This window comes from Ovis canadensis, chromosome 17, assembly GCF_042477335.2.
Source record: "Ovis canadensis isolate MfBH-ARS-UI-01 breed Bighorn chromosome 17, ARS-UI_OviCan_v2, whole genome shotgun sequence".
NCBI classification, from domain to species: domain Eukaryota; kingdom Metazoa; phylum Chordata; class Mammalia; order Artiodactyla; family Bovidae; genus Ovis; species Ovis canadensis.
In genome coordinates, this window is record NC_091261.1 from 68,410,000 (window position 1) to 68,430,780 (window position 20,781).

At 45.2% G+C, this 20,781-nt stretch overlaps 1 protein-coding gene across 5 annotated transcripts in view; it reads right to left on the reverse strand.

Annotated features, from left to right (window-relative positions):
• FBXW8 (F-box and WD repeat domain containing 8) overlaps positions 1 to 20,781 on the reverse strand; it is a 118,750-nt gene that overhangs the window by 3,934 nt on the left and 94,035 nt on the right. For all 5 annotated transcript variants that reach the window (XR_011249905.1, XR_011249904.1, XR_011249906.1 and 2 more), the window contains one exon: positions 13,229 to 13,356. Coding sequence is in view for 2 of the 5 variants with exons in the window: in XM_069557578.1 (XP_069413679.1) it covers positions 13,229 to 13,356 (128 nt within the window). In the remaining 3 variants the exon portion in view is untranslated. The remainder of the gene's footprint in view (positions 1 to 13,228; positions 13,357 to 20,781) is intronic.

Below are 20,781 nucleotides of genomic sequence, written 5' to 3' on the forward strand. Positions count from 1 at the left end.
CATTAGAGTCCGAGGTGACAGATTCCTCCTTGTCTGTGCACAGCAACCCTATGAAGATGAAGGATATGAAACCCCTTTAGTTACAAACATCTAAATACGGACAGTAAACATTCACCTCCACGGTGTACTCTCACCAGAGGCTACAAGGCACTAGAAACGACCTAGTTTAGAGCACCCACAACTGCTCAAAGCACACAAAAGTGAACGTGTTAGTCACTCAGTCATGTCCGACTCTCTGCGACCCCGTGGTCTGTAGCCTGTCAGGCTCCTCTGTCCATACTTGCGTGGGTTGCCATTTCCTTCTCCAGGGCACCTTCCCAACCCAGGGATCGAACCTGGGTCTCCCATATTGAAGGCAGATTCTTTACTCTCTGAGCCACCAGGGTAGATCAAAGCACAGAACAAGGACACAGATACCAGCTGTCCTGGAGAGGGAGGCTGTGACCTGACTGGCACGCTGCCTCCATGGGGACATGGGCCCAAGAAGCCCAGCATGGCAGTTTTGCTGTTTGTATGCAAGTCTGTTAAGGGCAAGATGTAAAACAGCTACATTTGTCTGCAACCTGATCCGGTGCCCAGTTCACCCGAAAAAACAGCCCTTTTCGGGTGGAGTGGTATATGGTTCATCAGCATCTTGTTGAAAGGGGACACATCCATAGTTGACTAAGCGTAAGAGAATCATGATGAGAATATGCAGACACTGGGGAGTTGCTTATCTAAAGTCTTGAGATAATTACCGACCTTGTAATAATCTGAATTTAAGAACATCTTTAAAAACTACTTTTTATACAAGTATGTGCTGAATTTCTACCACCAAGGAAGAGACTACTGCTGCCCTGAACAGATGCCACCGGCTGGCAGGGGAGCTGGACAAACGCGTCCCACATGGAGAACGCGGGGAGAGGGAAGAACTCAGACACGCTCCAGGCCCCAGGCTCTCACAGCTACATGAGCACACCCACACGCAAGCTACTTTCAGCATTCTGAGGGGAAATTATTTCAACTGGAAATTCTATACTGCGTTACTTACCAAGTTTGAGGGCATAATGAATAGTTGTTTGTTTTTTTTTAATTTCTACCAGAAAAGGACTCAAAGTGAGCCTCTTTGGATACTCTCCGAAAGAAAGTGGGGTGGCAAAATACCAGAAGGACAGTGAGGAGCCCCCTGGCCCCCACAGAGTGCGGTATGAGCATTGCGGACAGCAGAGAAAGACCTACTATGTCAGCTGCACAGGACAAGGACAAACCCACCTCTTAAGAGGAAGAGCCCCAAACAGGTCACAGAGCGAAACTCAATATATGCCACACATGAAAGGCACATCTGCGTGTGACAAGGAAGAGAGGTGACAATTTTAATACCTGAAAAGGTAGATTTCAGAGCAAAAAGCATTAGCTGAGAGTACTTCATAATGACGAGACGGGCACAGTGTACTAAATGTTTCATAAAACTTGCCAGGGAAAAAAAGCCCACATGTAAAAAGTATAAATCAAATATTCCAATTAAAAAACCACCCCATGATTTAAACTTTTACAGGTGGGTTTCAGTACATTTAATACACTGTCACACAGGGAGCTCAACCACCCCAGTGCTCCGTGACAGCCTAGAGGAGCGGGAGGGAGGCCCGGAACATTATGTATACTTAACGGCTGATGTGGACAGTTACATCGTATGTAAAATAATAAATAACACCTAAGAAATTCATTTTCATTTTGCTGTGCCCCTTCCTTCCATTACAAGAAAAGATCCCACTTAAATTAGCAATTAAGACAAAATACCTTATAATAACTTTCTCAACGTGGTGCTCTACCCACCAAAACTAACTATAGAGGACTTAGAGAATTAAAAACAATTAAAAATATTCAAGATAGGCAGGCCTTTCTAAAAACATTAAAAAAAATAGCAAGTCAATGTAACTGGTAAACTGGGGAAAATGTTTGCAGCAGAGAGGACTGGCTAATTTCTTGTTTTTTAAAAAAATTTCATTTAAACTGATATTTCTGTCCATGGGAATTTCCAGGCAAGAATACTGGAGCAGGTTGCCATTTCCTTCTCCAGGGGATCTTCCTGACCCAGGGATCGAACCCAGGTCTCCTGCATTGCAGGCAGATGCTTTACCCTCTGAGCCACCAGGGAAGCCCCTAAATTGATATAACCCATTATTTTTTAAATATTTACTTGGCTGGCTGGGTCTTAGTTGTGGCGTGCTGGCTTAGTTCCCTGACCAGGGCAGGGGCTGAACCCGTGCCCCTGCACTGGAAGGTGATTCTTAACCACTGGACCACCAGGCAAGTCACTGACAACCCATTATTAAACCAAGAGAAAAGAAAAAGTTGACAGGAAAAGAAATAGTTCACTGGTAACTAGAGAAATTATGCACTAAAACTACAGCACTGTAACAGCTCTGGCAAACTGTCCACCCTGCAGAGGTGAAGTTCTGCACTGCTCTGAGATCTTCCACCTGGATGGACAGGAACTTCTGTGCAGCTGATGGTAGCACAAGCCTTCTTTTTGGGGAGAGATTTGACAATATCCAACAAACTAAAAAATATACTTCACTTTTGACCTAGCAGCTCTACTTCTAGGATTTTATCTAGGCTACATCTAATAGTGGGGGCTTCCTCAATTGACTCAGTGCTAAAGAATCCGCCTGCAACACAGGAGATGTGAGCTCGATCCCTGGGTCAGGAAGATCCCCTGGAGAAGGAACTGGCAACCCACTCCAGTATTCTTGCCTGGAAAACCCCATGGGCAGAGAAGCCTGGTGGGCTACAGTCCATGTGGTCACAAAGAGTCAGATACAACTTAACAACTAAATAACACCACATCTAATATGTATACATCCACACACGTACATACAAGGCCATTAGCCACAGCACTTTTTAGCAGCAAACCTGAGGCTTCTGTTTCAGATACCTGCTGACCACCCCAGTAAATATCACTTAATATTGCTGGGTAAGACGTAACTACATCCTTCTAAATGTGAACTCGCAGAGCAACTGACCTCCCTAAGACCCCTACAGAAAACCAGCCTGGAGAGCCTGAGCTGCAGTTTCCGGTGCCTGTAGGCATGTGTGGGAGGGGTGAGGCTGAAGGCAGGTCCAATCACGGAAGCAGTGGGCCTGGCTCTTAATGCCCCACAGGGCCAAGACTGGGGTCCAGCCAAACAGGAGTATTGAGAAGTCGCTTCACAAAAGAGCAGTACAGAACTTCTAGACACAAAAACATAATCCTGCAATTAAAATCATTAGACAGTCCAGAAGCAGATTAGACAAAGTACTTGTAAATTAGAAAATAAATCTGAAAAGTTACCTAGAATGGAGCATGGAGAGAGAAGCAGATGAAAAATGTGAATGAAAGGTTAAGAGACAGGAAGAATGGGAGCGGACAGTCCAGCTTGCTTATGCCCGAAAGAGGTTTCCATAAGGAGAAAACACAGTGTATGGCAAAGAAGCACTATTCAAAGTGTTAATGGCCATTTTCCCAGAATGAAAGACGGGCATATGCACACTCATGAACACTAATCAGAATAACTTAAAAAGAGGTACATGTCAAAGAGTATCATCATAAAGTGGGAAACCACAAAAAAAGAGAGAGGTCTTAAAAGCAACCTGAGACAAAAAGATGTTATGATAATTAGAGCATCATTTTTGCGTCATCATGAATCTGAGAGACTCAGTGGTTTGCACAGGTTACCTACCTCCATCAGCCGAGGCCGTGACTGCGTCCGTACAGGGGTGATGGAGGCCTGCACAGGCAGGAGGGGACGAGAAGGACGCAGACGGAGGGCCGCCATCACCCACACATCGCCACACCCCAGGCACCGGGGCCCAGCCGTGTGCCTGCCAGGTCAGGGGGTGGCGGCGGCTGCACCCGACTGTGAAGGCCCCCCTCTGGAGAATGCAGCTACCCAGCCTCCTCTGAGCAGAGAGACGCTCCCAGGAGACAGCTTCTCCCCGTATAGACTTTTTGTGCTTTTGAATTTTAAAGGTATAGATGACTTCTCTTAAGTTAAAGACTTTTAAAGGTAAAATTCCGGAAGGACATACATAATAAACTGGTGACTGTAGTTACCAGTTAAGAATGTCAAGGAAGAATGAGAGGAATGAAGGCAGCTGTTACTTCTCATTCTAGACACAGCCGAACTGTTTAAGAAGCGGGCTCATTCGTGGCTGGGAGGGGCTCCCGGGGCTGGGCCTTCAAGTGCTGGTCATGCTCTGTTTCTTACGCGCGTGTGTGTGTGCTGGGGGAATACCCAGGCATTCGGTGGTTCTTTAAATTCTGCACAACATACCTTGTATACACTTCCACGCAGGTGTTTTGTTTCAAATCACACAGGGTTTCAGAAATCTAGTGTCTTAGGACACAGAGGCGAGGTCCAGGGCTGCCTCTAGGCTGTGGGCTAGACGACCGAGAGCTCCGACCGAGAGCTCCGTCAACCTCCTCCCCTCCCAGCCCTGCTTCCCGGGAGGGGGTCGGTGACCAGAGAGAGGCAGAGCGAGGGTGAGGACAAAGCGCTCCCTGGGTCAGCGTTTGGAGACGCTCATCTTCGGGCATTTGTGGGTAAGGGGAGAGAGAAAAGGTAGAGCTGCTGTGAAGGGAACTCTGCCTGCAGGCTGCAGCTGCGCGGCCTGCTAATGGGAACCAGAAAAGCATGAGGGGGAGGGAGAAATTTTTAGCTCGAGTACTTTCCAGTGCATATTTGGGTAATGAGGGTCTATTTTGCTCTGGTGATTTTCATAAAGAGCTCCTCTGTTGAATATTTATACTCTCATCATTTACAGTTTGGCTGGTAAGGAGACAAAGGCAAACCCAAATTTGGTCCAGAAGTTCAAAGTTTGCCATCTGTTTTCCTATTGTATTTAGATACCAGCATGGATGGCTCCAAACAAAACACAAATACTCTGAAAGATACGGCATTACTGTATTGTATCACTAAGGAAAACAAAGATGGGCCAAAAACAGACTCGAACTTCTCCCAGTAGGGAGAAAGGAAAGCACTTAGAAGACATCTCCTTAGAGAAGCAAGGCTCTGGTCTCTGGTAGACAGAGACAGCAACCAGGGCGGGAAGTCCCCACGAACCTTTCGTGGCCCCAGCCTGAAGGGCAGCGCTCCTTGGCAGAGCGTGTGCCCTCGGCGCACAAATCAAATACCTGACTCGGAGAAACAGGTAGCACAGCGAATGGGCACAGACATGCCAAGACAACTGATGCCAGGGACAAAAAGAAGCCCATGGTGGACACGGTGAATCCCCAGCCAGTGTGCGTTTCATCAACTTTGCCCCGATGAAAAGGAAAAAAAAATTGGTCTGAAAGCTGTAATTGTATTATGTTTAATATTCATGGTTGGGTTTGGAGGACTGTTCCAACACTCCCCTTCTCTCCAAGCCCCTCTCTAATGAAAATCACACCATAGGAGTCAGCTCAAGCCCGCCAATTAAAACAAAAGACACCAGAACCTTCCAAAGACTCCCAACAGAGGAGCATCCATCTGATGGGCAGGAAAACGTGCTGGAAGCGAGAGGGAGGCACGCTCTGGCTGGTCCTGTGCTAAGAGCTCTGAATAACTTATTATAACACTTGCAGATGGAGCAAGTGTAACATTTACGCCCCACTCGCTCTCCCTAACAGCCGGCAGCAGCACCAGAGCCATCACAACTCTGCATTTGTCAGGGCGAGAAGCAAGCTCCAAGACTCTTTAATTAGCGGTCACAACTCAGAGCTTGCTTCCCACTGGTTTGGACTAAATAGTCCCTTATAATAATAAGCCCCCCCCCCCCCAAAAAAAAGGCAAAAACTGTATTTGATGACAAAGATGAAGGCTGTTCAGACTCTGGCTTGGCAGTTTCATGAAGAAAGACTTGATCTTCAGCTATACTTCTATCCAGAAAATAAATGCAACAAGCAAGATGGCATGAAAACATAGTCCTTCTTTTTTTAAATGACCAAATTAATCAAGAAAACAAGTATTTTTTTTTTTGAAAGAAGTTTTGTCTCATCAAAGCTAGGCTATTAAAGAGGATTTAAAAATATAACATATGGCCAAATCAGTAGCTGTAGCTATCTACTTATCTATATCTACACAGCACCAACGATGGCCTTTGGTGAATGATTTATTTTTAACAGCAACTAGAAAAACATGGATTTTCAGGCAGAACTGACAAGCTGAATCCAACCAGGCCATGGTCAGAGCACTCTGTATTATAAAGCTGTCTCTCTAGAGTTCTTCGTATTTTTCCCACAAAAGTAATAAGCCCTGTGAAAGTGATCACTTGACCTTTCTGGGCCTATCTCCTTAGCTGGGCCACCACTGGATGGTCTTCAAGAGCTCTGTGAGACTGAACACTCTATAAGCCTTATAAGACAGCCCATGACACCACCTGTGGACGAAAATGAGATATGTATAACACCAAGTTAACAAGGCACGTTGGGAATATGGAAACATTTAGCTGACTGTAATATCCTTTAAAATTTTAAGCAGATGAGTATACCTAGCATAACCTCTCCATTTTATGGTCAATTGCGGCCAGACAATCCGATGGGGAAAGAACAGCCTTTTCTCAACAGACCATGGCTCTCCTAGGGCAGTAGATATCCACAGGCAAAGAAGAATGAGGCAGGACTCCCACCTCACACTATACAAAATTTAACTCCAGACGCGTCACAGACCTCAGTGGAGGGCAAAACCACAGAAATTCTTTAAAGTAAACATAGGAATATGCCTGTGACTTTGGGCTAGGAAATGGCTTCTTCAATGATACCAACAGCACAAGCGGTAAAGAAACACTGGAAAAGTCAAACTCAATCAAAATTTAAAACTTCCATGCTTCAAAGAATACTATCAAGAGCGTGAAGACAACCCACAGAATGGGGAAACATATTTACCAGTCGTATCTGATAAGAGGCTGGTATCCAGACTAGACAGAGAACTCGTACAACTCAATAAATAAAAAGACAACCTAATTAAAGAATGGACTAAGGATCTGAACAGACATTTATCCAAAAAGGCCAAAAAGCACATGAAAGGATGTTCAACGTCACATCTTTAGGGCAGCTATCATCAGAGATGACAGTAAGTGCAGGTGAGGGTGTGGAGAGACTGGAACCCCCATACACTGCTGGTGGAATGGGAGACGGCACAGTCATTTTGGGAAAGCGTCTGGCAGTTCCTCAGACAGTTAAACACAGGCTTATGTAAGCCAGCAATTCCACTCCTAGGTATGTATACACAAGAGAGCTGAAAACATAACATCCATACAAAAATCTGTAGCTGAATGGTAATAGCAGCACTATTCATAAGAACCAAAAAGTGGGAACAACCCAAATGCTAACTGATGAATGAATAATGAGCGACTGTGGCTTACTCACACAATGGAAAACGACTTGGCCATAAGAAGGAATTAAGTGGTGATTCGAGCTACAACACAGGCTTATCTTGGAGACATTAGGCTGAATGGAAGGAAGAAGCCAGCCACCAAAAGATCGTATGTTCTATGATTCCATTCATATGAAATCTCCAAAGCAGATCCATAGAGGCAGGAAGTGATGAGCAGCTGCCGAGAGCTAGATGGGGTGGGGGGACGTGGGGAGTGTCTGCTGATGGGCACAAGCTTTCTGTCTGGGGTGATGAAAACATTCCAAGATCACACCAACCTTGTGAACTTTACATGGGATTGTAGAATTCAAATTGGTGAACTGTAGATATGTGAATTCTCTCTCAATAAGCTAAAATTTTAAAAAATGAAGATTACAGGAGGAGAAAGAAGTGGGATTTGTTGGTTCAGTGAGCGTTGCCTTGGCCGCCCACTAACAACCGGACACACACCCTTACCACCAACTCTTTTTCTGTTGTTTTTGGCCCCGCCACGTGGCTTACGGGGTGGGGTCTTAGTTCCCCTGTCCAGGGAGTGAACGCAGGCCCCAGCAGTGGCAGCGCCGAGTCCTAACCACTGGACCGCCACGGAAGTCCCATCTTATCACCAGCTCTTATTCTGGCTGTCCCCAGCGGAGCATTCCCTAGTCTGGATCCCAGGTTTCACTCAGAGAGGAAGAAGCAGCTCCCAGATAGGAGACTGAGAGCAACACAATGGGAAGGGACCCCATTTAATATAGCTCTCTGCTGCCAACTATTGAGCTTATTTTAATAATTTAAAGAGAACAGGAGTTCTGATTCTGACTTCAAGTAAGCCCACAGCTGCCTGTCTTCTGCTGCTACAACCAAAACCTCTGGACAAAAAGGCAAGGACCTCAGGACCCTGGAGAGCTGACTCAGTACAGCGAGTTGTGGAAGACACGGCCGGTGGAGGAAGAGCCTACCCCGAGCATGAGCTCCAGGAGAACCCTGTGTGATGGTGCGGGAGCTGAAACGCTAACAGATTCGTCACCCTCTTTCTGGAGAACCGCCGACAGAAGCCCCTATGTCCAAAGAATGTGAGTATGGGTCTTTGGGGATCCCCTCTCCTCTCTCTGGTTTTGCCCATGGGCAGTCTGTACTCACAGAGCTGCACTCACAGGTGAGACTCTGAGAGAAACCCCATCTCCTGGTCAGAGGCCGTGGGAAAGTGGCCCTGAAAGCTAGGAAGTGTAGGGATGAAGAGTGGGAGGAGCTGGAGACGGGGAGCCCCATGATACTGGGCGTGACTCCTGCTCACACAGACGCTAAGCTGTGCAGCAAAGGCTCCAGCAAGACTGACGGTCTCAGACTAAGCTCCGGGCGGCATGTGCAGGACGAGTCAGAGGAAACTGAACTGACACCCACTGAAGGCAAGACACAAGCTGCAGTCTTAGCCTAACCAGGGGGAGTGCCTGTCTGAAACAAACACAGAACTCAGCATCTTCCAGAGGATTATGCAACAGGACACAAAGCGGACACAAAATGTCCAGGACGCATCCCACATTACTTGATACTCCTCCCACCCTGAAAGCCCCAGGACAATGTAACCCATTCTCCATGCAAAAAAAAATGTCAACCCTAAAATAACTCAGGCTTTAGGAATAATCACTGACTGTAAAGCAGCTATTGCAACTATATTGCAGGAGGAAAAGGCACAGGGATAGGAAACGATGAGATTAGGAGCAGAGGAACAGGAACAGTGGAAATTCTGAACCGAAGCGTGTAAAATCCAGCATTAGAAAATTCACTAGGTGGGCTCAACAGTACAACGGAGATGGCAGAGGAAAAAGTTAGCGGATCCAAAGTTAAATCGATAGATATTTGCAACCTGAAGAATATAAGGCTTAGGAAAGAAAACGAATAGAGTTTCAGGTATCTGTGAGATAAAAGGTCTGTCCTTCACATCACTAAAGTCCCAGGGGAGAAGGGAAACGGATCAGTGTGGAAAAAAATATCTGAAGAAACAATGGCAAAAAACTTCCCAAATTTGATAGAAGACATAAATTTACAGATTCTGAATGTTCAGTGAACCCCAGGCAAAGGTAAAACTTAAAAAAAAAAAAAAGAACAACTCAAACCCACAGTGGTCTATTTCTTGCAGACTTTATCTTAGTAACCCAATCAAGTTTCTCACAACTGTTCTAATTTCTAAGTTATGGACTTATTTTTGCCTTCACTGAACAAATACAAACTTTTATTTAATTGAAAACACCATCCAACATAAGAAGCACCATTACTTTATGTAATATTTTAACATGGTGCCAATTATTTGTAAGATGTTATAAAAGACACATCTTGATTTTATAGATGTGAAAATGTAAAAAAACAAAAATCAGTGCATCTTAGAATGAATGCAAAATATACAGAGTTAAGGGCTTCCCTGATAGCTCAGCTGGTAAAGAATCTGCCTGCAATGTAGGAAAACCCGGTTCAATTCCTGGGTCAGAAAGATCTGCTGGAGAAGGGATAGTCTACCCACTCCAGTATTCTTGGGCTTCCCTTGTGACTCAGCTGGAAAAAGAATCCACCTGCAATGAGGGAGACTTGGGTTCGATCCCTGGGTTGGGAAGATCCTCTGAAGAAGGGAAAGGCTACCCACTCCAGTATTCTGGCCTGGAGAATTCCACAGGCTGTATGTATAGTCCATGGGGTCGAAAAGAGGGACATGACTGAGCAACTTTCACTCACTTCACATACAGAGTTAAGCCCTCTCTGAGCACAAGACAGACACCGTGGTAAGACAGAAGCTTCTGTTCCTAACACTGGATGCACAACCCATCCCTCCTCCTCTAATACTGCTTAACCACTCTTTCTTCTTGGCTTAGCAGCAGAACACAAAATACACATTTAAAAAAGCATCACTGATCCAGGGTATTAAAACTCTTGTGCACAGCCCCACCTATAAAAGCCCTCCGTATCACCCCTCCCTCCCAACAAGGGCAAGGTACAACCCAACAGTAACTCAGTTACCACATCTTGATCATTTTATAATCTTTTATCAGACTCTAATTAACCTCTAGTGACACGCTAGGTGAACTATTTTTTCATTTTTAATTTCAGCCTATACCATGCTGCCTCCCCCCACCCCAAAACACAACTCCTTATATAATTCCACCCATGTTTACAAAGTTACTTAAGCTGATTTCCTTACTTTAGTGACACTTTGTTTTTGTTTTAACCTTGGACAGTTTTATGTACCTTTAGAGTCTATTCCAGTCTCACGTTATTTATAAAGTACCAAGAGAAAGCAAGAGAAATTCAGGTTTTAAAATAAAAAAGGTCCCAAGGATTTAAACTGCATGTGTCACTAAGTGAAAGCCACACGGCTCTCTCCACAGTATTTGCCCCTTCCTCCCACTTCTGAAATAAAACATAAGCTGTACAACCTGGGTGGGTATCTCTAATAAGACCCTACTCACAGTTATTAAATACTAAGCCTTTGGGAAAATCCCAAAAGACATGCCTCTATACACTTAAAAGTACAGAGTCCATATTCTTTCCTTTTTGAAAGTGAAAGTCGCTCAGTCATATTCGACTCTTTGCGACCCCATGGACTATACAGTCCACGGAATTCTCAGGCCAGAATACTGGGGTGGGTAGCCTTTCCCTTCTCCAGGGGATCTTCCCAACCCAGATCGAACCAGGTCTCCCGCACTACAGGCGGGTTCCTGACCAGCAGAGCCACAAGAGAAGCCCTTCCTTTTTACAGATGTGTAATATTTTAAGCCCCGTGTTTCAGAGTCATGTTGCTAACACCGTAAATGTGATTCATAAAGAACAATCCTATATACAATGGTGACCCTCGGAGGTACCAGCAGTGGTCAGACTAGTGGCACACAGATCTAGAACTGGCCCTGATGAAATGCCATTTTGGATAGCCCCGCCCCAACTCCAAGTCCTGAGTCCATTCTCTTCATCCATAAAGACAAAAGAAAAGTCAAAGTGTTAGTCACTCAGTCGAGTCTGACTCTTTTTGACCCCATGGACAAACCCATGTTCGTGGGATTGTCCACGTAAGAATACAAAGTGGGAGTGGGTTGCCATTCCCTTCTCTAGGGAATCTTCCTGAACCAGGGATCAAACCTAGGCTTCCTGCCTTGCTGGCAGATTCTTTACCATATGAAAAAAACCATAATGTTGGTATATTAATACAAAGGATTTAACATGGTCAGACTGGGCCTTCCTAATGACCAGAGAGCCCTTTTACACTACGCGCTCGCTTCTCCTCTGGCAGTGGGTATGTAGTCAGGCAGCTCTGCTCTGGAATAAAACATCGGCTTAACCCAGTATGTGCCGGCCTCCTCACTGACAGCCGAATGAGCGGCTGACAACGGTCAGGATGATCTGGCTGTAACTGAGCTTCTAGAGCTAACTAGGCTGCGCTGTGCAGAGAGCAGAGGTCTCTTCTCGGGAACACCATTTTGGTTTCCTGGCAGCCTCACTGTGGTTGATCACCTACACGCTCATGCTGTCGGCAAACACTGAAGCATAACCCACAGTCCCACATCCTTCCCTCTGGATGACCCCCTAGAGCACTCCTGGAAGCCGGGGGTGCTGCTGGGCCCCCGGGGGAGCTATCAGACCGGAAATGAAAATGGGAAGAGTAAGCCTACAAACTGGTTCGTTTTGTCTGCTGTGCTACAAGTGGGGCCAGTTACCAAGCTTAGGGTTTGTCCTTTTTCTTTTTTTTAAATAAAAAGAAAACCTGCCTGTGCGTATACTAAGGATTTTAATTCTCAAGTATGAGAAGTATCAGCTGTTTCAGGACACCTTGAGGGGAAAAAAAATAAGATCAAGTATTTTCTTTCAGTAAAGCACACTCACAGTATCTTTTTGCTCTATGGGAGTGGGGCAGTAGCAGTGAAGGTCAGAAGTTGGAAGTATTATTTGACAAAATAATAATTTTTGCAAGCTGCTGCACTCGTGTGACAGAGGTCTGGGATTTGGCACAAAGGAGGACCCGCCTCACGATCTGATACCCCCACCGAGCGGCCCGCCACCTGCAGCCCAGAGCCAGCCGGGGAGGGGCCGCTGGCTGAACCTGGCCTCCGGCCACCCTACCTCTCTTCAGGGCACTGGATCAGACGTGACAGATATCCAGCCAAAAAAAGAAAGAAAGGAAAGGAAGAGCCAAAGGGGAGAGGGGACAGAAAGGGGGGAAAAAAAACCCTAAAATTTGGGCTCCGTCTTTTCAAACACTCTAATCCTTTCGTGCTGATGGGTCCTGGAGCGGCTGGAGCTGGCACGGAACCCTGGAACGGGAAAATCTGACTCCCTCAGCCAATACGTTAAAGGGAAGACTGCTAATCAGCTAAATAGAAACTGGAATCTGTTCACATGAAATCTCCCCCCACTCCCGCATCACCAGAGGGACACCATAGTGTTCTGAAACACACTCTTGACATCATTTGGCAGGCAACCCTGTTTTGCTTAACGTGATTCATCCCCTAGGTTATTGTTTTTAATATTAGAAAGTGAGCTTTTAAATGCCAAACAAATTTTATAGCAGGGGGACAAAAGATATTCCAAGTGGTCTCACTGGACTTTCCACCAACTGCGTCCACCAAATGGTCTAAAAGACCCCCTTCCCGTGGAGTTTCAGAAACGAGGCTGAGAGGCAGCGCCATCCAACTATTACCTAATACGAGACTTTGTTCTCCAAGTTCACAGAGACAGTATTTGAGGGGTCAGGGCTGAACTCAGGTGGGCAGAGCTGTGAGTGAGAAGTGAGGAGGGTGAGCTCTGCAGGAAATCAAGCAAGTTCAGTGGGGCTGTGTGGCCCAATCTCCCGAAAAGCTGCCTGAGGCAGCCAGATATGCAACTGTGTGGAGACCTACCTCCGGTCCATGTTGCCGCTGACCATGAGGTTGGGAGGGCTGTCCCGGAGGTTGACACAGGAGAAGTCGCCCAGCGCGTTGCCCAGCTTCGAGACGCAGCGTTCTGCTTCCAGGCTGTATACCAGGATCTGGGGAGGAGGAAGAACACACGGGTGTGTGTTAAGGGAGCAGGCCCGAACAAACACCTTCCACCCAGCTTCACCCAGGGCTCGGTCACACCACTCGCTCCCACAGAGAAGAGGCTCTGTCGCCTCATTTCCTGACCCCTTCCAGGTAATGGCAGTGGAGGACGTCCCTGCCAGAACAAAATGAAATGCAGAAGAAAAGAAACTCCAAAGAATTCCAGGCCAAGGTGCAAACAAACTCAAAGGACACACGAAAAATGCCAAGTGGGGAAATCAGGTATCCCAATTTCCTAACACAGAAAAAGAAGCACGGAAACCAACTAAGGCTCACGGCTTCTGATTACATACATAATAGGGGAGGCTAACAAGAAGCCGGCATGGGTTATCTTTCTTTCTCCCTCTGTATTTACACCACAACAGGTAAAAGAACAAACAGCAGAAGCATTAAGGAAGGTGAAGCTTGCAGAGTTAACCACTAGATGACTCCTTTAAATGACAAACTAGACACAAAGTCCTATTTGAAACATTAAAAAATATGTTTCTTTTAATTGAGATTCAACTGATACTCCCCAACACTGCTCTCTTCAGTCACATCCACTTGCTAATTATAGGAAGCTCTGTTCCATAAGGCATGGAGGCAGGTAAGAAAGTATCCTTGGTCTCCAGACAATGTATTCATTATAGCTGAACACTGCCTCTTCTCCCGGGCTTCCCAGGGTGACTCAGCGGGTAAAGAATCTGCCCGTAATGCAGGAGACCTGGGTCCGATTCCTGCGTCGGGAAGACCCTCTGGAGGAGGACATGGCAACCCACTCCAGCATTCTTCCCTGGAGCATCCCAGGGACAGAGGAGCTTTGTGGGCTCTAGTCCACAGGGTCGCAAAGAGTCGGATACAGCTGAAGTGACTGAGCACGCATGCACGCCTTCTCGCCAGCAAAACAGGGGCCCAAGAAGGATGATTCATAAGGAATCTTTCTGAAGATTATTTAAGTCTCTTACTAAAAAGTAATTCATTTAACATTAAGTGCTCACTATGGGTCAGTAACTGTTAGACACAGTCCTTGCCCCAGAATTCACAGTTCAAAAGCCTCTTCATTTACACACACATACACACACATATGAGCACACATTGTATTCTGTTGATCATGGGGTTAAAATTCATCACTGAACTCAAAAGTTTTAATGTAGTATTTTGTAGAGTCTCCTCTCACCACACACATGAAAATGATATGCTATTTTTTTTGTTAATCTATACACTTACCAACTGTCAGTAAATAGATTCATATTTCAGAATTGAGAGGTTAATAAACTGACCCCACCTTGAAAACCATAGATCTCACTGTCAACATACATTTATAAGAACTGAATCTTTGGAAATTCCTAAGAAACTATTGCTCACAGTATCTGAAAGGAGAGAGGGCAATTTCAAAATGTAAAATGCCTTCTTAATCCACAAAGACTACAGAGAATACACGAAATTTTATTTTTATTTCATACAGTTGAAAATAAGTTTCTGAGAAAATATCAACTATAAAATATCCAAAATAGGATTATATGGATCTAGAAATAAATAAAATCTGTTATCAATAGTGAATATCCTAAAAACCGCATAAAAATTAGTTCCTAGAGGGAGGGGAAAAAAAACACCACCAATCTCCCGGTCTACTCTAAAGTAACATTCCACACTTACATATCACTGTAGAGCTTTCAACAGGACTTGGACTCAATCTCTTGCTTTTAAAATACTTCAACATCAACAGCAGGAAGAAATGCCCACAGTAAATAGAAGAACTAAAATCTGATACTGAGCCCATTCCTATGTCTTTACTTTTTCTGGAAGTTCTTTTTGGCCAGAGGACAGGGCGTTTCTGAATGAAACAGTGGGATCTAATCCCTCTCCAAAAATTCATCATAAAGATGTCTAAGTCAGTAGTCAGGAGTCAAGGATTTTCTAAAGTGTTTAATAATTCAACAAATCAGAACTACCAGAAGAGCACCTTGACCATTACATTTAGTTAAAGACCGTAGAGATTAGAAAACACATCACCCATTTCAGAGGCGGTTCTTCCCACGTTACGAGTCCCTCAACGACCTTTACCATCTCCCTCTGCCTCCTGTGCTCTCTCTCTTTTAATAAGGTTGAGCAAATGGGACTTCATTTTATCTGATTGCCACAGACTAGTGAGATTAATTATTCATGCTCACGCTCTCCCTCTTGTTAAAGCCATGCATTAGACTAATTTTTCTCTTTATTGCCCTAGTTGGGTGAGTCTCAACCCATGGCCACCTGACTCGCTCTCAGAGGTGTATGGATATGCTGGAAAGAGGGGAAAAACGACCCGTAGCTAAAATCTTGGGAGAAAATGTTCTGCGCTAATGTGACTGCCAAATCAATAGATGTTTGCTGGGGATTTTTTTCTTTGAAGTACCAAGAGTGTATCATAAAAGAGCTTAAATAGTGACTACAGAGCAAATTTTTGTAGGTGTTGGATGTTTCTTTAAGAATTGTCCAGAAAGACTGAACCTGTTGTCTATTTTACAAAGAAAACTGCAGGAGAGGCAGTGCGGGGTCTCTAGACACTGTGGGGTCTACTCCTTTCTCTCTGGCTTCCGGGTTGATGGAGAGGGCACCTGGGGGCAGCAAGCGTTGTTTAAAAAGCACTTTGCTTTTGGCAATCCACTCCAGTACTATTGCCTAGAAAATCCCAAGAACGGAGGAGCCTGGCAGGCTACAGTCCATGGGGTCGCAAAGAGTCGGACACGACTGAGCGATTTTCCTTTCCTTTCCTTTTTCCATCTTAGAGATCTTAAAGTATTTCTACAAACCCTAGTCTTAAAGTCCTAACTTTCATTTCTTGTCAATTACTTAGATTTCTCTGAAATTTCAAAAAAAAAATTTTTTCTGATTGCAAACATAATATATAACAAGTTCTAAAACAAAATCATGTAACAAAGGCTTGTAACCTTCCGCATATCCATCTCTCAAAGAGAGCCACTCTAACAGTTTAGTTTATACAGCTGTCCCTCGAAATCCATGGGAGCTGAGACGCCCAGATACCAAATCTGCCCACACTTGGTGCAGTGTTTGCATGTAACTTACATTTTCTCATCTACTTTAAGTCCATCTGTATATTACTGATACAACTAAGACAATGTAAATGCTGGGTGTATAGTTGCTGGAGCTCAGCAAATTCAAATTTTGCCATTTGGAACTTTCTAGAATATCTTTTTAAATATTTTCAACCTGGGATTGGTTGAATCTGTGGATTCGGAACCTGTCTAGCTGACTGGGTGCTTCTAGACTTTTTCTATACCCATGTCTGTCTTGTCTGTGGCTCCCGTTCTCTCTCTCTCTCTGTGTGGAAAATTGTTCTTTTCTTCAATGGGATTATTGTTCTGTGACTTGTTTTTCCTACTAAATAACATGAGAGATCTTTCTTTATCAGTACCTATTAATAAGTTGATCTTTTCTTTTTTAAAGGTTGCATAGAACTTGTCATGGATATATAATTCCATACTGGTGGACATCTGGGTTGTTTCTAATTTTTTTAGACAAAGTAAATAACAATTACCCTTAATTTGTAATTCTTTCTGCAATCAGTCAACAAATGTGGATGACTCTTCTTCGTGCAGCAGGCACTGGAATGAACAGGGAGGGCGGATGATGTGCAGGAGCCTCGGCGGGCTGCCAGCTGAAACAATCCACCTCTTCACCAGCTAGCGTGCGGCCACCAGCTGTCCTGCTCCTCCGTTTGTGGGACCCACCTCTCCGAGGGGACCCACCTTTCCACCATGTCCTAGCAGGTGGCGATGTCACAGGCAGGGCAGCAGTACAGTCAGGATGGAGGTGGCAGCCACAGGCCCAACATCGGGGAAAGCTCAGGCAACACCCTGGTGCAGGCAAACCCTGCTCCCTCCCAGGTGTGACCCAGACCAGCTAGTGTGTCTAGCATAGGCTTTCCAACCAGATCCTGAAGGAAAGGGATGAGAAATGGCTCTGTCCCTGCAGTGGGGTGAGTTCAAGGCAGGTCAACTACACCCAGTAAGACCTGGGTTTAGCTGCAAACATTTCTGAAATCTGGGACTGCTATTCCCCTCATTATGAAACAGGAACCATTTGTGTACAGAAACAGTTCTGAAGAAATTACAGAGCCTTGCAGTCCCAGACTTGCGGTCATGCGCTAATGACTGAAGAAAGGAACTCCATTTGTACTTTAAGTTTACCAGAAACATGAGTCTTCCTCAAACTACTCTATGTCATCTGTCAAAGGCATGACACCACCACCAATGTCACCCTAAGCAGCAGGCTCACCTCCTCTGGACCCTGCTCAGTTGTGTCCAACTTTTTGCAACCCCATGGACTGTATGTAGCCCACCAGGCTCCTTGATCCATGGGATTTCCCAGACAAGAATACTGGAATGAGTTGCCATTTCCTCCTCCAGGGGAGCTTCTCAAGTGGTGGATTCTTTACCACTTGAGCCACCTGGGAAGCCCTACCACAGTCTTGTACACAAGAAATACTCAAATAGAGCTTGTCTGCCTTTCCAAAGAGGTGAGGAGTGGTCAGAAGGCTTCCTTACAAGACTATAGCTTTTTTAAAAGCGTGAAATAAAGATAGTTTGTCTGCCACCATCTTAAAAAGGAGAAGCCACAGAGAGGAAAGGTGAGGAGATGCTGTGCTGGACTGCAGCAAAGTGAAGGACAAAAGTCACAGGGAGAAGACCTGATTGCCATTCGTGGAGATGACAGTCTACCTGCTTTCTTTTCTGATCTCTAACAACTCACCTCCACCACTACCACATATACTCTTCTGAGGGGGTAAAGTCATGACTAAGAAGCCAAATTCGTTCTTAGAAAGTAGAGCCTCATGCTCTCTTCTCTTCCATCCCAATCAAGCTTATCTTGTATTCTCTTTGAGCCCTTAGCAGAGTTTAGCCCTCCTATCAGTGCTGAAGGTATCTACCACCTATGCAGTCCACTCCATCCAGCGTCCCCAAGGTGCCATCTAGAACTGTGCATTTGCTTCCTCCGACTTTTCCCCAGACCTGTGGCTCTCAAACGCTGGAGGGCAAGAGGGTCACTGAGGAGACTGACTTTACAGACCAGCCGAGGCTCTGCTATGAAGCACCAGGCCACATGCTGTAAACACTGTCCTAGACCAAAGTTCCTTGGGGCAACAATCCTATCATTCATTCCTGCAGCACTGACGAAGGACCCAGCAAGTGCCAGGTACTCTGTAAGTGCCTGCACATTAACTACATGACTATCAGGCAAACCCAGGGCTTAGCATGGTCTGCGTGTCTGCTCAGTCGCTCAGTTGTGTCCAATTCTTTGCAAACCTATGGACTGTAGCCCACCAGGCGCCTCTGTCCATGGGGATTCTCCAGGCAAAAATACTGCAGTGGGTTGCCATCTCCTCCTCCAGGGGATCTTTCCAACTCAGGGATTGAACCCGTATCTTCTGCATTGGCAGGTGGATTCTTTACCACTGAGCCACCTGGGAAGCTCTACCATGGTCTGGCACACAATAAATACTCAGATAGGCCTTGTCTGGCCTAACATATTCCCCCATTCATGCACATCTAATCTTGTTGCCAGCTTGCACAAAGGAACCACTTCATTGTGCTCAAAACAGAAGTTTCCATAGCTCTCGCTCCACAATATCCAGATTCTAGAACTCCCACGCTGTATCCAGGCCCCAGGTTCCACCTCTGACAACACGGCACACTAGAGTGTCTGGAAAACCATCCTGTTTCAAACACTGAGGATGGCTGGTTAAGATTCAATCTATTAAACATTCTTCAAGCGTTCTGTTTAACTACAAAATCTGAGAAATTCCAAGGAGCCAGACACAGAGAGAACACTATAAGCAGAAGGGGAGGCAGCACTCAGGCCAAGGGCTGCTCTGGGGAACGTCTGCCGGGGTCAGGAGCCTGGAAAACAGGGGAAACGGGCACAGTCTGCAGCCAGAGCCAGGGGGAGCCAGCACTGCGGAGCCTACCTAAAGCGAGGGCCCTCGGACAGCGATGTACACTTGGCAAAAGGTGAGCCAGGAGCAAGACTCTATCCTCTGGCACCCAGAGCCTCCTGCAGGTTCAGCTCAGGATGGAAACTGGTTGCCCTTGGGCCTGCAACCCTCACACAGGCTGGGGGTTTGAAGTCATATGACCTGCAGGGCCAAAAGACCCCAGGGCTAGTAATTAAAGTATTTTCATGTTGGTAACATGCTTCCTGGTAGCTGGCAGAATACTGACAGGAGGAAGACCCTCTCAACCCAGGTCCAGTAAGAGATCTACAACTCGAGATCAGCCAAGTATGAGTTCATAGTTCTTAAAAATAAAAATAATTATTTTTTCCTAGAGAAGGAAATGGCAACCCACTCCAGTATTCTTGCATTGGAAATCAAAAACTGAGGAGCCTGGCGAACTATAGTCCTTGGGGCTGTAAAGACTCAGACACCACTGGGCACACACACGTGTACGTGGCAAAAGCACGTCCTGAAATGTCTATTAAGACAAGTGTCAAATCAACTGTACTTCAGTTAAAAAGAAAAAGAACAGGAAAGGAAAAAAATTTTTTTCCGAAGACAGAAACAACTCTTTGTAAGTGAGAGACATAAACTTGAAGAATCAGGGTTCCAAGGACATCAGATGTTTATCAGATGAAGAAAAATATGCATGCTGGAAATGTTTACAGAAATAAAAGGGAATGAAGGGTCAAAGCGGCAAGTTTGATTAAGTAGCTTTGAAAAGCAAAACAACTTTCTAGAAATTAAAAGTAAAAAATCAGTGGATGAGTTAAACAAGTAATTAAGAGTTCAAGAGAGAATTTGTGAACTAGAAGACAGATGAAGAAATTATTCAGGATGCAACAGAGGGAGACGGAGATGGAAAAGACAAGCGGGTGGGGGAGGGCAGAGAAGGGAAAGCGGCTAACCTGAGTTCAAGACAGAATAGGGAGAATGAGGGAGGGGAAATTTCAACAAGTCCATCGCTGAGAACTTTCTGCAACTGAAAGCAAAGAAGTGCCAGAAAATCCCGAACAGGGAGAACAAAACTAAATCCACACCTAGAAACAGTAGAGAGAAACCACAGAAAATTAAAGACAAGGAAAAAGCAGCCAAAGAAGACAAAGAGTCCTAAGTGGGAATGAAAATTAAACAGCCTCTCAGTTAACATCAGTGGAAGTCAAAACCAATCATCTCTTCAGAGGTCTGAGAGAAAACACCTATCCATCCTGGAATGACAAAGGACTGGTGAAATCACCTTTCAAGGAAGAGCATGAAATAAAGATGCTTTGGGATAAAAACAGAGAGAGCACTTGTGGTCACGAGATCTTCAATGAAAAATATACTTTTGAAAGGTATAAAATCATTCCAGAAGAAAAGGTCTAAAATGCCAGGAGGCGCAGTGAGCAAAGAGTAAGGT